Here is a 17461-nt window from a genome sequence, read left to right on the forward strand (position 1 = left end):
TATACTGCAATTTATTATATACTAGCACACTTTTCTATATTAGCCCCAACCTTCCTCTTTAATCGTTCTATCTATTAAAAAAACCGCATTAAAATCCGTTGCGTAGTTTTGAAGATTTAAGCGTACAAAGGGGTATAGGGACAGAAAAAGCGACTTTTATAGGTACTTGCGCATTTTCACGTCCCATTTTCAAAGTAAACAGTCCCCGCAGTTTCTCACTACTTTTCGCAACCGGGTAAAAGTCATTTGTCTATGATAGTATATCGACATTACTTATATCATATTATGAAGGTTTTAATTCAATATAGTTTTGTTACGTTGTAATCTATTAAGTACGCAATTATTTAGTAATTTTACTTTAACTATTATAAGGTTCTTGTTACGTATGTAACGTGTTGATGTAGGTCAAGGTCGGAAAATATAAATAACTTTAGGTCTTTATTTTGCAGAAATATAGTTTAACTAATCTATACTATTATGAAATATATTATTATGAAGCTGAAGAGTTTGTTTGAACGCGCTAATCTCCGGAACGACTTACTCTCAAAGTATTTCAGTGCTAAAAAGACAATATTACATCGAGAAAGACTATAGGCTGCTTTTTGTCCGGGTTAGCGAAGTATTTTATTTGAGACGCGGGTAAAACCGCTAGACTTAAGATAACCATGATAAGCTAAACTTAATTACTTAAAACCCTTAACTCTTTCCTATAATCCTCACTTTCCGTAATAAACGCTTGTAACTTACACACGTAAGTTTCAGGTAGTTAACCCTACAAGTGGCGCGGTAAAAGTTTAACCCCCTCGCTACCCACAGAGGCATTATTATTTGAGTGGCGGAGTACAACAGGTTAGGGCTGTGTTAAGGATAGTGAATCGACTGTGTGTAGGGGTTAGGTAGAAGTATAAGGCTGCTTGCTCTCGTCCGATAAATCAAAATACCTTTTTTTTTCAGGGTACTTGGCTCATAGATATTGTAGGAGCCCTAACGGGACTTTATAAATAAAACTTTGTGCGGACTGTATTACATAGGCTTTTAATGCCGTAAAAATTACAATGGTCAATCACATAACCGAAAACAAGTAAGTGCCCGTGGTCAAGCGCGTCGCAGGGAGAAGTGAAGGGAGCTTGCCGCGGGCTCGCCAGCCGGGGCTGCCCCCGCCCCTGCCTCCGCAGCACTCCCTTCGCCGTCGCGGTTGCTCGCTGAGGTGCGCCGACAATATTTACCTTTTAAACACTAATACCATTATTACCTATATACAAAACTTGTTAGTATCTCTTCCTAAGCACTATGTTCGGTATAATCGATGACAAATTTTTGTAGAAGAAAAATAGACTGCACAGATAGCAATAGTGCAATGCACATAAAAAGCTGTTCAGAAAATCATAGTCAGACGTTATTGTAGGACGTACAAAAAATCGGTCCGATGATCTATCCTACAAAATGTCTGACGTGGGCGGATAGCCTAAAGGGTGACTGACATTTTTACTGAATAAAAAAAACTTTTTTACAAAAAAATTAAACCGACTTCCCAAGACACTAAAAAGCAAAAAAAAAACTATTTTTAGGTGCATCGGCCTAGAAGTCGGTGTCTTATGGATGTTACTAAGTTAATTTTGCCACCGACTTCTAGGCCGATGCACCTAAAAATAGTTTTTTTTTTGCTTTTTAGTGTCTTGGGAAGTCGGTTTAATTTTTTTGTAAAAAAGTTTTTTATTTAAAGCTTTTCAGTGATACGAATAGTTGTCACTATCCATACAAGTGGGAAGTTCTCATCAATACAAAGAATATAAGTCCAAATACGAGGTATTTTACATATTCAGTTGTCGAGTTCCCTCGACTTTCTCTGGTCTCCATCATCAGGTCAGCTCCAAACCTTCACTGTTGCAAAGGTCTTGTCAATACAAATAATTTAAGCCCAAACACGAGGTAGTTTACATATTCAGTTGTCGAGTTCCCTCGACCCTCTCTGGTTTCCATCATCAGATCAGCTCCAAATCTTCACTGTTGAATAGTGCTTTTAGGCGTACACCTGAGTGTCAAGTTTTTACCCTATGTATGCCTACAACTTTCGAAGGTTGCCCTCGATTTCTCAGGGTTTACATCATCAGATCCTGACCTGATGACTATGGGACCAACTGGCAGCTATTCCGAGTCGAACAAAAAAAGAATCACGTAAATCGGTCTATAAACCTCGGAGTAATCGATGTACATACATAGAAAAAAAAAAAAAAAAAAAAAAAAATATACCGGCCGAATTGATAACCTCCTCCTTTTTGGGAAGTCGGTTAAAAAGGTTTGACAGTGACGTGTGAAAATGATATTATATAGGTACAGACATATAGGTAAGCGTTTGTGCTAAAGCCTGAATTCTTTCACAGAAGAAATAATTTAGTACAGCAACTAGTTGTTTGCTAGTTACAAATTTTGGGGTCGGCTCCTTGTTTCATTTGATGCAGCTGAGTAGTACCAATGTTTTATACAGAGCGACTCCCTGCCTCATCTTTTCAACCCAGTCACCCTGGCAACCCAATACCCCTTCTTAAGACTAGTTGCGAAATCTAACTTCTGAGTACCACAAGTTTCTTAAAGATACATTAATAACATCCTCAATTAGTGTAAATGTTATGAAACAGTACTTCGCTAAATTGAAAGTTCTAGGAATTTGTTACTGCGTATTTATAAGAGCAACTTATGGCGTGTTTGCACCATAGTTTGTAAATACTGTTGGTTATTTTTAGAACCCGGTATGTGCGAATTCACTTATAGGTATAATCTTAGGTTTAAAGCTGTTTAAAGATATGAAATACGGTAGATACGTAGATATTAAAAAAATGCGATTAAAATGTTAATATACTCCTAAGTACAAAAGTGACCATTACCAAATAAAAACCTTATTTTTTGGAGTCGTGTAAAAAGTTTATTCAAATTGAAACCCTACGTCTACGTATGCGCACAGCCATTTTGTCCTTCTTTTGTTGTTCTAAACATAATTAAATTAAAGTCAAATGTTTTGGTTTCAATTTCAAGTAGGTCAGGCAGGCTCTTATGAAACGTCACACTAGTTGCAGCACGGTTGCAAAAAGTTGGTCTCATGGAGAAGAACCGGCAAGAAACTTCACTTAAAATACTTATATTGATAAAATATACTAAAATTAACATTATTTTGTCCACAGTGATGCATTTCTCGTGTTATGGCAACGCATCAGTAACGCACTGACAGTCTACTGAGAATCCAAGATGGCGGAAGCGGAGGGGGGAGCAAGCGAGCAGGATGATGTTTCATTCTTGCGTACGGTAAGTTAAATTTACTTTAATATTGATTATATTATATAATTAGAAAAAAAATAGATACTATTAAGGTTCTTATCTAGCTGGAAATGGACCAAGATTTTGGGCTCTGTACCTGTGTGTCAAAAATCTGGGTTATCGGCGACATTTCTATTTTAAGGAGTAAAGAAAAGACATATCAGAATAAAGAAGTAGGTAATATTTGAATATAGTTATATTTGATTTTTATGAACTCTTATCTATATATATACCTACGTATCTCTCTATCAGTATTCAAATACCAGAAGGAAACAGCTTAAAAATAATAGCAGGCATGTTTATTTTGAGATACTTAGTTCTTGCCTTCTTTTTAGCACAGTTTTCATTATTTCAAATTAGTATTCTGTTTTAAGTTTCAAGAATATTTACATTTAATTAACTGAATATGTATTCTCCAGTCTCTTAGTTATGACGCGTCTGTGTCCACAAACCATTTTAGTAATATGTGTGCCTAGTCTAAAGTAGTTACTAATAGAAAAAACTACATGCTACGTTCTTTATTTTTGGCCGCTTTTGGTAGAGTTTTAACGATCCAAAACTATGTTTTTTTTTAATGTATGTATTTGTATGAACAGAAAAGATTCCATTATCATTATTCTAATTTGAGAAAGAATAATAATCCTTTAAGAATAAAAGATTCAATCTCTGTGTGAGAGGAGGCATGTGCCTTGCAGTGGGACTAAAAAAAGGGTGATGATGATGAAAGGAATATAAATCAAAAACTTAAAAATATAAAAGAAAATCTTCGATTTTAACTAGATGACGACTTTGCCACCACCAAAACTATTCATTTAATAGTTCGCAAGCACGCTATTTTCGCCGGAACCCAGTTATTTAAGGTTAACAGACACTTATCCGACACTTTGTTGATAATGTTCTCGCGGAGCCGACATTGCCGACAGTTTGGGCACTGTTTGCCGACACGGGTGGCTATTACGTTAACTAACGTTTCGTGATGACGACCAGTTTCTATTGAAATGTCTATAGTATGTGATTAAAATGTCTTGGTTAATCGCTGTATCTGGAAAATTAGTCGCTTAGTTAATACTGGCTTTCGGAGCGGTGTCATTCGCTTCTAGATGGAATTACTTACCGCGTATAGATAAAAAATGCATCAAAGCGTCAACGAGGAACAAACTTAAACGGTTGTAATATTAATAATAGGGTTCAAAGAATTAATGCAGTTTAACATAGTCACGTAATGTCTCTGTTTGTCGTATTTGCTGGTTAGCCGTTTTCTGCGGTACTATTTGCACCCCATACAAATTACTTCCCGAATCATCAAAAGTATATTCTTTCTCAGGCTGTAGACTATCTAAGTAGGTATGTACTCATTTAAATCAGTTCATAGTTTTGGCGTGAAAACTCGACAGCCAGTGTTACTCGCGTAGGTAGGTGCATCAATTTAGGAAGAATAGTGTTACAGTGTGTTAAAAGTATGACAATCAATGGTATGGTGAAACTGCCCATCAATATTTCACTGTACACCGTTATGTACATACATATTGTACTATGTCCATATTCTCTCACAGCAAAGACAGTCAATCACGCTTGACAGTTATAGGCATAGCTACCGGCCGTTCTGACATCATGTAGTACGTTGTATATGAAACGTGTTGGTATACAAGCTGTTGATTTGCATCCGTGCCATATTCAAGGAAGTAATTATGCTAATGATTCTCGACCCAAATCAATAAAAAAATTGGTACGTAATTTTTTTTCTTTAATTTTTTTTCGGAATTCCGTAAATGTCATCTAGCCTTATTTAAACTTGGCGCGTATGTTACTGGCGTTAAAACCGTGCTGCACCCTCACACAAACGCAAACACAAAGCATACGCAACGATCACTCATAAATTTCATTCATAAAATTGGATTACTTCGGAAATACCACGACATTACAATGACAAAAAAAGCAGTGCATATTAGTTATTTCCCATCTACTGTAATTCCAATCGATTATTTACGTATTGTATGTCCTCCTCCTGAGCTATGGCACAAATGCAAATCAACACCTTGTATAATGTTGTTATGGTATAATAGAACTATCTTTTCTTAGTATTAATAAAAAATAAGCTGAACGGTTTGTTTGTTTGCTTCAAAGCATATCAAGAACTACCGGACCGATGTGATAAAATCTTTCAGGATTCGCTAGCCTAATTATTGAGGAAAGCTATCGATTTTTTAAGCGCTTGAATTAGATTCCATGGGATGGATGAAACCGCTGGAGTAATAAGATTTATTGTTTGGTATTTTAACTCTAAATATACTAAAAATGCTATAAAATTTTTTAAATAAAATTAAAGAGTAATAACATAGTAAGCCGTAAAATAACAACAACCGTAAACCATAAATAAGCACCCACATTCTTCAAATACTTAAGACCTTAACTTCTAAATAATAAACTACAGTTCATAAATCTGCCTCTTTAATAAACTTACCTAAAGCTAAATAACCATGTTTAACACCTAAATAAGCAAAATAACCATGGAGAACAAAATGACTAGCGGAGATGTCATAACGCAAAATCTCCTAAGAAAGTAGAACGCCAACATGCGGGTGTTCGGGGGACGAGGAATGTTTCTAGCTCCACCCTTACACGCCTTCATTAGAACTCGCCAATTCATTTCAAAATAAAATCACCAATCCAGGCCAATCTTTGACTGATTGGTTTTGATTAAACAAGGAACCTGAATATCTTGTTGGTCCTGGTAACTGATTTCGCCTACCGTACATTGCTCGACCTACAAGAAGGCGCCTGACCTACCTTCCTTATGGCATCTCCGCTATCTTTCCTTCCTCCGTGAAAATGACCAACAAACTCCACTTCTTAATTAAATACCAAAAGTTCTTGACACTGTAATCAATGGTTATTTATATTCATATTATTTTTCGTTATTTATCAACTTGCAAATTTTATTCATTGTGTTGTCTGTTTGTTAGGTAATCGCTTCTTAAAATAGAAGAGTATTGTGTTGTGAAAGTTATGAACATGGGTTTTGAAAGATCACGTCATATTTTCAGAGCTTTACAAGGTAATATAGCGTCCACGGCCGATTTCGGCCAGGGCGGCTGTTCTCATTTAAAGAGATCAGCCAGCTCCGCAGGACATATTATAGTACACGAGCATTTGCGCATATACAGGTGCACTCCCTATACCTTCACTCTCATAACCCGATGGGACGGCAATCCGACACGACCGGTAAGAGATCAGGCGCAGGACCGACATTTACGTGCTCTCCGATGCACGGGTGTATCAATCACCAGCTTCCAGGCTCCGGGCTGCTTTGTGAAAGTCTTCTAAAACCCACAAAGCGATTTCGGCCCGACTCGGGAATCGAACCCGAGACCTCGTGCTCAGCAGCCGCACTTGCGACAGCTTGACCAACGAGGCAGTGCTTTACAAGGTATCGTTACAACAAACAAACATTTTTTTCTGCGTATTGTATAACTATCTACCGCTAGTGTCTTCATCCCGCATCCCGTGGAAATTATTCCGCGCACCTGGATAGAAATCAACCAATAGCCTTCCTTCTTTAATGGGCTATCTGGCACTGAAATAATGTTTATATCGATCGAGTACTTCCTGTATCCGAGCAACAAAGAAAATCCCAGCTTTATAAAATAAGTATAGAGGTAGATATTTGCATCGCACTCCATAGTTAACACTAATATGTATTATCCAATTCCAAACCAAATTACAACCAAAAATAATTTCCTATACTTTCTAAAACTAAAATTAGGTCATGCAAATAATAACATTCGTTTCACGATGGCAACAAAACGTACACTTACTAGCATAAATTAGGGAACGCCGTGGCACGCCTATATTTATAATTAAAGGACTATGACCAGCCGTGGCCGAATTACACTGTTTCATATTATTTATGGGTTAACCCCATTCAAAATTGCTATCTGGTTTGTTGTATACCTACTATTTTACCCGTGGTTTCAGTCCTTGTATCTTACGAAGTTTGAGTGCCAGATAAAACGTACCATATAGGAAATTCTCTAGAATCTAGAGCTAGATCCACATAAGGCCACGTAAATCCCTAATAAGTACCCAATGATTTTGTTCCCCAGTTCGCGTCAAATAATTTTGCAGTTCTAAAATTAGCTCTTTGCCGCGCGCGGTGTTGTGTATTGTCAAGTATTTATTGAATAGCAGTTAACTTCGGACAAGCAAAAGCTTCTCGACAGTATGTGTAAGTTAAATGAATTACTTTGCTCTGAGTTTCGTAGAACAGAGTATCAGACTTACCGACTACATATTTCAGACCTTTGCTTTCCAAGACCAGTAAACTGTAAACAATTCCGGAACTATAAAGGTGCGTACGGATTGCGCGTACACTAGTACGCGTACTCAGTTTACGCGTATCCGGAACGCCTAGTCCATACCTGCAGCTACGCGTTCACTCTTGAGGTACGCGTACCGCGCGAGCCAACTCGCAGCGCGAGCCACCGTCAGTCGGTTTTTGGGTCGCGCGTCAAAGAGGACGCACTCGACCGGCTACGCTATATTTGGACGGCAAAATGAATAAACACGCGTGTTCTTCGAGTTTCAATAATGAAAATATTATTCGATTTGCAAACTCATTCTCACAAAATTTTTGTCCCCACTTTCTTCATAATTTATATCTTCCATTAGCCTATTTCCACACTGAATCTTTCCCGAAACAATGTTTTCATCCACCATCTAGGTTTCCGTTTGTTTCTCTTTTTTTTTTATTTAAAATGTGTTGAATAATGATTAACGCCGCAGCGGTGGTAGTGCACGCAACCGCTAAGTTTGTCGGAGTCATGGCGAATGACTGGGGCTGGCGGAGCGCTCTGGATCGATTGACCTCGCGTACAGGTTCGCGGCGGTGCGTACAGGAGCTGTACGCGTATCCAATGTACGCATGGACAGTGTTTCCCAACTACGCGTAACACAGGAACGCGCTATCCGTACGCACCTTAAGAATACCAGCTTACTGCAGACTAAACAGTCGGCCGACAGTTGGCCCTATGGTTGCGCAATTTTTTTGTGAAAATCTTGATTCCAACCGGTTTTCAGTCGATCTGATACCGGCTAAATACCCGATCTCTGTAATGTGCACACTACCATTCCTCCTGAAACTGATTTATAAAGCCCAAACAAACTATCGCCCGCTTAAAAATTAACAATTACTCCAAAGGATTGGCATAACCTTTACCAGTAACATTAACCGGTTGACAGGTACCCTAAATCTAATAATACCCGGCTTAATTCAACCTGGTGAATCAGCCCGGGACTTGGCAGTCGTCTAGACAAACGGTTTTGTCAAAATCATGGCTATTTTTACCTCTAGAGCTGTGATCTGCCGGAAATCTGAGTATGGACCGACCTGTATGACAGTGATGAGTATTTTTTGGACTAATGGTATTTATGTAATAGGAATGACAATTGACTGAAAGGTGTAAGGAATTTGTTGTCTTTAATGATATTATAAATGAATAGTTACTGTCTGTTTGTCTTCTTGTTGTGATTTCGTACCAAAACTGTTGAACCGATTTAAATGAACTCAGACAAATAGTTGAGTACCTGAGTAATGACTTACTATACTACTTTATCCGGGTGATACTTCGGTTTCGGTTTCGGGTTAGTTACTTCGGGACGCTGGTGGCACAGCTAGTTTCGAACATCCTGTAATAGAGTTGTTGCTAATGGAACGGATATGAAAAGATACACCACAATTTTACTAAACTGAAACATGCGGTACCTAAAACAAAATCATCCTCATTTTTGGCCCACTGTTAATGTGTCTTTCTCTCAATTTACCTAGGTTTGTTGGCCTTTCGTTTGTCGACCTCCGTACAGCATATTACGTGCAATGTTAACGTACTTCGAAAGCGTGTGGTCATACAACCCTACAAACTATTTATTAATTATCTTAATCAATTAAACACTTCAGGAAACATAAAGGAACCGGATACAAAAAAGCTCCCACTTTTCGAAGACAACAATATACCAATTAAACTCAGCTTTCATTGTTGACAGTACGCTTTACGAATAGATAGGGTTTCGTCTCTCGTACTCCAATGCCATTGGCTTCACAAATACTACGAACAAACAGACAGCGAACAAATAATCTGTATACTTCCGAAACGGTGCCACTCAGAGTGAATTCAACAGTATCACGGAGTAAGGAAAGATAGCGGAGATGCCATAAGGAAGGTAGGTCAGGTGTCTTCTTGTAGGTCAAGTAACGTACGGTAGGCGTCATCAGTTACTAGAACTAAACAGGCATTCGGATTCCTTGTCAAAACAAAACCAATCTGCCAAAGATTGGTAGATTTATTTGGAAAATAATGGTAACTAAAATAAGCGCATGAGGGTGGACCCGGTAACGTTCCTCGTTCCCCTAACACCCGCATGTTGTCGCGCTACTTTCTTAAGAGATTTTGCGTTATGACATCTCCGCTAGTCATTTTGTTGTCCATGATCGGTATTGACAAATCTACTGTCTTTACGTATACGTCAACTCGTCGACTGTAAACTAATATTAGTTTAGTTTGTAGTTCTGTTAGCTTATAGAACTACTGGAATAGGTAATTAGTGTTTAAGTATAATCTTAGTGTATGCTATTGATATGAAATAGAGGGTACAGAATTGTGTTACAAAGCAAAGTGTTAACCCAGTGTTAGATAGCCCGTTGGGCGTTGGGATTAAAAATTGCTAATGCATCTGGCTTCAATGCACTTATGATTTCCTAGTACTTGTACTAAGTAGTTTGGGAGTCCATGTTCGCGTTTGAAGCGTTTGCTAAGCTGACGTTCAGTGGCCGATGATGTTTGTGACACAGAAAATAAATTCATTTGTGTGTACTTTTTGCTTGAAATCGGGTTAAATTCTAAAACGTGTCGAGTTGACGACATGATAAATGTTAAAATTTTGAGTTTCACCAAGTGGACACATTCGTGGTGAGTTAAGTCTGTCGAGATGACGAATGACCCGTAAAATGATAGAGATACGAGTACATAATGTTTAGTTAGACTATAAAAATGTAAAACACAATGGCTGTTGCCCTTATTTGTTTAGGTAAATGTTCAAATAGATTTCTTGTAAAAAAATCTAAAAATGAGACTGGCCGATTTTATTCATCCTTCAATTAACCAGTTTAGTACCAGACGTTGACATTCACAAAACTGAATGCATTTTCACGACGTTCAAGGTGATAAAAGTTACTGCAGTGCACTAAACCGTACTGGAATTATTAAATTTTATGACAAGTACTAGCTGCCCCACAATTTCACCCACTTCTAGGGAGAACCACTTCGCCAAAACTACATATGTAAAAAGACTATCTATGTGGTTATCTGTAGTTTTGGCGTGAAAACGCAACATACATTTTCACATTTACCTATTATATTAGTAAGGCTTACTATGGAAATTGGTGATTGATACACCCGTGCATCGGAGAGCACGTTGATGTCGGTACTGCGCCTGATCTCTCTCCGTTGTCAGATTGCCTATTGTTATAGTTGTAGATAACCCATTACTGTTTCTCTTACCAGATTGAGATTCAAAATGTTGATAACGAAAAACTTCCACATACCTAAAACTGACGTTTTAATTCCAAATAAGGTGTCTTCCAACTGTGTTCCACAGCAATGGCGTTAGCAAAAATTCACAAAGCAATAAATATTATAGCCACGCCACGCCTGAGCGGCGGCGCTCACACAATCTGCGACTGTATTGAAACGTGCCTATTTTGTCTGTGTCTAAATAATTGATGGATCTGGCTAGACCTGTGCTCGGCAGAATATTAATGTATTGACTATTCTGAGGTTACAAGTGAAAGCCATTTGCCTAGTCTTTTTAAAATAATATAAGGGACTGAATGAAGTTGCTTGGAATAATCATCAACCGATCCTTTACTCAGCTATGTTAGGGTCGGCTTCCAGTCTAACCGGAGGCAGCTGAATGGTTTTACAGGGAGAAACTGCCTATCAGACCTCTTCAATATAGTAACCTGGGTTACCCCAGTACCCTTGACAAGACTGATTGTCAGTCTTTATGGCTTCTGACTATCTGTAACGACTGCCAAAGATGGAGCGTGAAAGAATAAGAAATATATAGGATACCATACTATGATTCTTCAGGAGTACCTGAAGAAATAATCAGAACGTGAGTTTCAACTGCGATAAACAAAGCAGTTGGAATATTAGATGAACGAAGAACTTATATCCAATTAGGCGAATTTAAAACTACACCTGTAGCAAGTAACAGAGAAATAAAATGTTAGAACGCCTGGCGCAGAATCTCAATACTATTAAGAATTGATTTCACAAAGAAATGTACTTATTCTTGCCAAGCGCCTTCTCGTGTCTTCTGTGAAGGTCATACGAATTCCTACATACTTAGGTAAAATAATAATATGGATGTTTGACATTTACTTTTCGTCGAAAGTCGTGGTGGCCTAGTGGGTAAAGAACCAACCTCTCGAGTATGAGGGTGTGGGTTCGATTCCAAGTCAGGCAAGTACCAATGCAACTTTTCTAAGTTTGTATGTACTTTCTAAGTATATCTTGGATACCAATGGCTGATAAAAAGGTGAAGGAAAACATCTTGAGGAAACCTAGACTATAAAGTCTGAAATCACCAACCCGCATTGAGCAAGCGTGGTGATTAATGCTCAATCCTTCTCCGTGTGAGAGGCCTGTGCCCAGCAGTGGGACAATAAAAAGGCTGTAACAGTACATTTACTTTTACTGAAAATGTATACAAATTATTTCGCGTCGAATCGAAGTTGTATTAATGTGAATCAATAAATTCATTTTTATGAGCTTCGGCATTGCTCCCAAAGGATGCTTTAATGAAAATATTATAAAAGTTGGTTTATTTTATAAAACCAAGTTGGGGTGTTAAAATTATTTACAATTTAGTGGATACATAATTGTGCGTTATAAAATAATACTGAAGTGAAACGCTGTACGTAAAGACAATTAGTCTATCTGTTACGCTGACAAACTAAAAAGGCTTTATCGATTGAGATGAGGCACAAGTATGAGATAATACCCCGAATATGGAAATAATCATCGTTTATCCAGATGTTAAAAGTCGTTTCTTAAGCATGCGGTGAAAACGCGGGGTAAAGCTAGTTTTATATATTTTAAATAGCACCCAAACAACCCAAACATTATTTAGGTACGCGTTTACTGAAATTCAGCATGTTGCACATATTTTACGATTTTTCTGCATTCAGAACTATTAATATCGTTCATACAATTTGTCAGTGGTGTGTAATCGCTTTACAATTTGCGTGGTTTCCTGATGGCATAACTTGGCTACAGAATTTGCTATGCATTTGTGAATCATCATGATATTAATTATATGTCAATTCATATTTAATACCTATGTAGACCGTGATATAAAAAGTGACGTATTTTTAAACTACCTTTAACTTAAATGTTTAAATAAAATAAACCTAATGACTAAAAACACTCGTATAAACTGAGGTCACGCGTCATAGTACTCTTCCGAATCGATATCATTCGATAACTGCGTATGTCTTATTTGTTGCGCTTTCACACTAAGATTACTGAATCGGGATGACATTTGCTCTAGATTAGGTAGGTGGAATGAAGACTCGTTGAAAATCGGTGGAACTTATAACAGACATAGCTCAAGGCTACTTTTATCCGAGTGCGCGTTGCAGTTCCCATCCAACTGTGGCCAAAAGCTATATAGGAGTAAATATTTGCGAATAATACAGAAGCTAGATTTTTAGAGGCAATTTGTCTATGTAAGATTAATTCTTACTTCTACTAAATTATCCTTTTCTGTGCTAAAATAAATGGCTACCAATTTGTCATGGAGAACTTACGAAGAATTCTTTTCTAGGCATCAATTCTAGGTCGAACGATTCTTTCGAACTAAAGTTCAGAGTTAGACAAAGTGTTGTAATTATTGGTGTTTTTGTGAACACCTAAATTGCTAGAGTTTCTTGCAATAGTCTCTTGCTGTCAACTTCAAGTAATGAATGATAAGTTGTTTCTGGAGAAAGTAATCTATACCTACTAATATAATAAAGAGGAAACGGTTTTTTTTGGTTGTTGAAAAGGCTCCGAAACTACTGAACCGATTTGCAAAATCCTTTCACTATTGGAAAGCACTACACTACACACTCTTCGCGAGTAACATAGGCTATATTTTATACCGGTACGGGCAGTAATTCCCACGGGACGCGGGTGAAACCGCGGGAAAACGGCTAGTAAAAGAATAGCAAGAAGTAACAAGTTTGAGTTATGATACGAATGACCATCATCAAAGTCAGTTGGTAGATAATCATTCATAGTAACATCTAAATAAAATTGATTTAGTAGTTGATGCCCTTCATACTATGTATACTGGGTACGGCTAATTTATGTTAACCGTCGAGCAAATGTTATTATTATAGATTCACCTTCGTCAAAGCTACTATTTACCTACTATATTATCCAGGTGTGGGAAGTTTAGTTCCCTCAGGAAGGAAGTGAAATCGTTTGGCAGGTTGTAGTATAAATAAATAAAAAGTATAAAGGCTTTGGAAGGCAGTAAAACCTTCTTATTTCTTCTAATGATCTAGCGAACCATAACTTTGACTGTATAAAATATTCGATAAATATGATTAAGTATGTAAATTATTTTGATTGTAGAATGACTGACTTGAATGAAGTTGCCATTCATACTCAAAACATCAATCAATTAAGCTTTTGATCTTTTGAATAATCACTTTTCAAAAATGCCATAATTTTCCATAAAAAGATTGCTTTTAATGAAAACGCAATTCCGCGTGAAAAGAACCGGTAATTGGTCGCTGGCCCCTTTTCAGGGTTGCCACATTTCGTAAAAAAACTACATATAACGAAAATTAAGTTTTAACCAGTGGTTCCAAGATAAATAACTGAATTGTTGTTACCTATAGAGCCATATCACATAATCATCAGTTGTGGCCTTGCATTAAAAGTGCATTATTGTGAAGGATGCAGATAAAAGCTAAATGCGTCAAACTGAGAAGGAGCTTTATAGCACTCCGTAGTCCACAAATCCTGACTAACATTATAAAAGCGAACGTGTGTAAGTCTGTCCGTCTATCTGTCAAGCTTTTAGTTTTCTAAAGCCAAAAAACAACCTACTAACAATTGATTTAATTGAAAGGTTCATAGTCTAATCTCTCTTGTAGTGAAAACCTAACTGGGATGCGGGTGAAATCGCGAAGAATATCTAGTATCATATACTCTGGATTATACTGTTTAATATCAACCAAGTAACAGGGATATAAAGCCGAAAAAGTTTATCATTTTGTATACAGGTACGAGTAAGTTGTGTTCTTAAACTTTTTAAATTACAAAATTCTCAAAACTCAAAGCATACCGCGGCCATTTTTAGGCCAAGTTAAAATATTTTCATGACTTTACTCCGCTGTAAAATTCCTGATACTAAGCTCACAAAGTAATTAAAATTCTACATAAAATTAATGTATTATGGGCCTTTTGCTGTTTAAAGGTTTTATTTAAAAGCTTAAGATTATTTATTTAGCCTTGTTTTGAAATGGATAGATAATAAAAGTACCTAAATTAAGTTTAAATACCTTTTTATCTTGTTTATAGAGTTGAATTCTTAGAGCTGAACTTGAAACTAATGATTTTATATGCTTTTTAAAGTTTATTAGGACCTAAAAATATGGGTTTATTGTCGTTTAAAAATATTGTTAACTAGCTGTTCCCCGCAGTTTCACTGACGCACATCCCGGTAAAAGATCTTTCCACAACCGGGTGAAAAGTTGAATTGTATGCTGAAAGTTGTCCTTTCTCTGGCTCTATGGGTTAGAAGAATCGATCTGTTAAATTATGCTTAGTATTTTTTGCGCTAGACATCAATAGACAGATATACATAGTTTCGCATTTACATTATCAGTAAGGATAATTATGTAAATACCTAACTCAATGTTATAGGCATTATTACAAGCAAACGCTATAATTTCAGCGATAAATTGCGCTTTGAATGCTATTGTAACGGAGCTCTAATTATCATTAATTGTAAATAGGTTGGCATTACAATTGTTCTTTGTTCAGAAATTGAGGATTTTTTAGTTGAGAGCTGATTTTTCAAACATGTTTCATCAAAGTCTGCTTAGCTGATCTCAAGAAGATTATAGTTTCGTCGTTTTTAGTACAATTGACAGTCCTGTCAGTTAGTACAAAAAAATGCTATTTTCCCTTGAAAAAACAGGACAGGTGTCAACTGCACAAAAGATTCGGTGTTTTCAATGTCTGTTTGGATTTCATTTAAATTCTTAGTTTAATACTCTACTTTCATCGCTAGCCATCCCTATTTTTCTGCCATAAAATTACCATACTCAAACTTAAAATCCCATTTCGCCATCTCAGAGCTGGCAACCCTGCCTAGAAGAGAATGATTGTTGCAAATGGAATCGCAGAGCGCGAACAGAGCCACTATTGTGTAGACTAAACGCCTAAATTGAAAGGAAAACTAATACTTATTTGTTGTGGTAATCGCGTCTTTTGTGAAAGGGGATGTATCATATCAGATATTGTTTGCTGATTTATGAGGTGGATACAGCTTTTTTCCCGTGGTTTCACTAGCTTCTAGTGAAAGAATTTTTCAGATCGCTACAGTAATTGTCTAGCTTATAGGGTACAAACAAACATACAAAAAAACGGCCAAGTGCGAGTCGGACTCGCGCACGAATGGTTCCGTACCAACTTTCAAAAATGTAAAAAAAAAACAGTTGCATGGACATACTGGAGCGCGTCAGATATTAATAGCATGCACGTCCTACGTCATTTTGAAAACATACGTATATTAATCTGACTGTTTCCATGGTGGGGGTGGTAGTAGGTAAGGGTTAAAAATGGGAAAAAAAATAATTTTATCGAGCGCGTCAGATTATCAAAAGGGGTGTTAAGTGAACCAAAACGAAGGCTCTTATGCAATAATCTGACGATTTAGACGTGACCTAAACTCGTGGCCATTATTTGAAATTGCAAAAAAAATCGCCATTTTGAAATACTCGAGCGCGTCAGATTAAGATATATATGGTTCATTTATGTACCCTTAACGTAATCATCTTATAATCTGACGATTATCTGGAGGAATTCGCTTAATCTGACAACAGAAAGTTTTTTTGCAAACCTTTTAACAAATTGAAGAACTGAAAAATTGCAAGTAAATAAACCAATATGTATTCTTTGAAGTACAAAACTTTTATTTATAAGCAAATAAGTATGAAAAACATAAAGGACAATGGACACAAATATACGGAACCTGGTACACTCCACCAATAACAATGTCATACATATCATTGTATAGGCTTTTTTATCTAGAACAGTGGTTCTTAACCGGTGGTCCGCGGACCACTGGTGGTCCCTGGAGGCATTCCAAGTGGTCCGCGAAGCTTTGCTTCGCGACGTTGCTATCCATCTTACTTGACCAACAGAAAAAAATTAAGGTTTAAAATGTAGCCCTTTTACGTAATTTTGGTTCTGAGTCTTAAAAAATAATTAAAATTTCCCGCTCGCTTCGCTCGCGCATTCAGAAACTATATGCCCTCGTTTTTGCATTTCTCGACAAACAAAAAGTTAAGTAAGTTTGGGCTACATTTTACGTAGTTTTGGTACTGAGTCTTAAAAAATAATCAAAATTTCCGGCTCGCTTCGCTCGCGTATTCAGAAACTGTATGCCCTCGTTTTTGCATTTGTCAACAAACAAAAAGTTAAGTACGTTTGGGATACATTTTACGTCCGTACGAGTTCGAAAAAAATTTCGCGCTCGCTTCGCTCGCACATTTGTAAGTAGAACTGAACCAAGAATTCGGAAGTTAGTTAAGAGAATGCAGTCACAAAAATCTCATTAAATTAAAATCTGTAGCTTTTTTTTGCTAAATAATAAAGAAATGAGTGCTAATTATAAAGTGTGCTTGTATTCTTTATCAAAGAACCCTCAATTTAGACAAACCAATGGGGTGGTCCCCGGCAAGACAAACTTTTGGTAAAGTGGTCCCTCATGACAAAAAGGTTAAGAACCACTGATCTAGAACAACCTTTAATATGACAGCTTTGTTGACGTTTGCCCGTCCTGAGATATAGATCAAAAAGTGTTTAAAAGT

At 37.0% G+C, this 17461-nt stretch overlaps 1 protein-coding gene across 26 annotated transcripts in view; it reads left to right on the top strand.

Annotated features, from left to right (window-relative positions):
* Positions 1 to 17461, top strand: part of LOC124642850 (ryanodine receptor) — a 224686-nt gene that overhangs the window by 69867 nt on the left and 137358 nt on the right. For all 26 annotated transcript variants that reach the window (XM_047181570.1, XM_047181580.1, XM_047181574.1 and 23 more), the window contains exon 2: positions 3177 to 3297. In XM_047181570.1, coding sequence (XP_047037526.1) covers positions 3241 to 3297 — 57 coding nt within the window. In that variant the 5' untranslated portion in view covers positions 3177 to 3240. The remainder of the gene's footprint in view (positions 1 to 3176; positions 3298 to 17461) is intronic.

The sequence above is a fragment of the Helicoverpa zea genome, chromosome 26, assembly GCF_022581195.2.
Source record: "Helicoverpa zea isolate HzStark_Cry1AcR chromosome 26, ilHelZeax1.1, whole genome shotgun sequence".
NCBI lineage: Eukaryota > Metazoa > Arthropoda > Insecta > Lepidoptera > Noctuidae > Helicoverpa > Helicoverpa zea.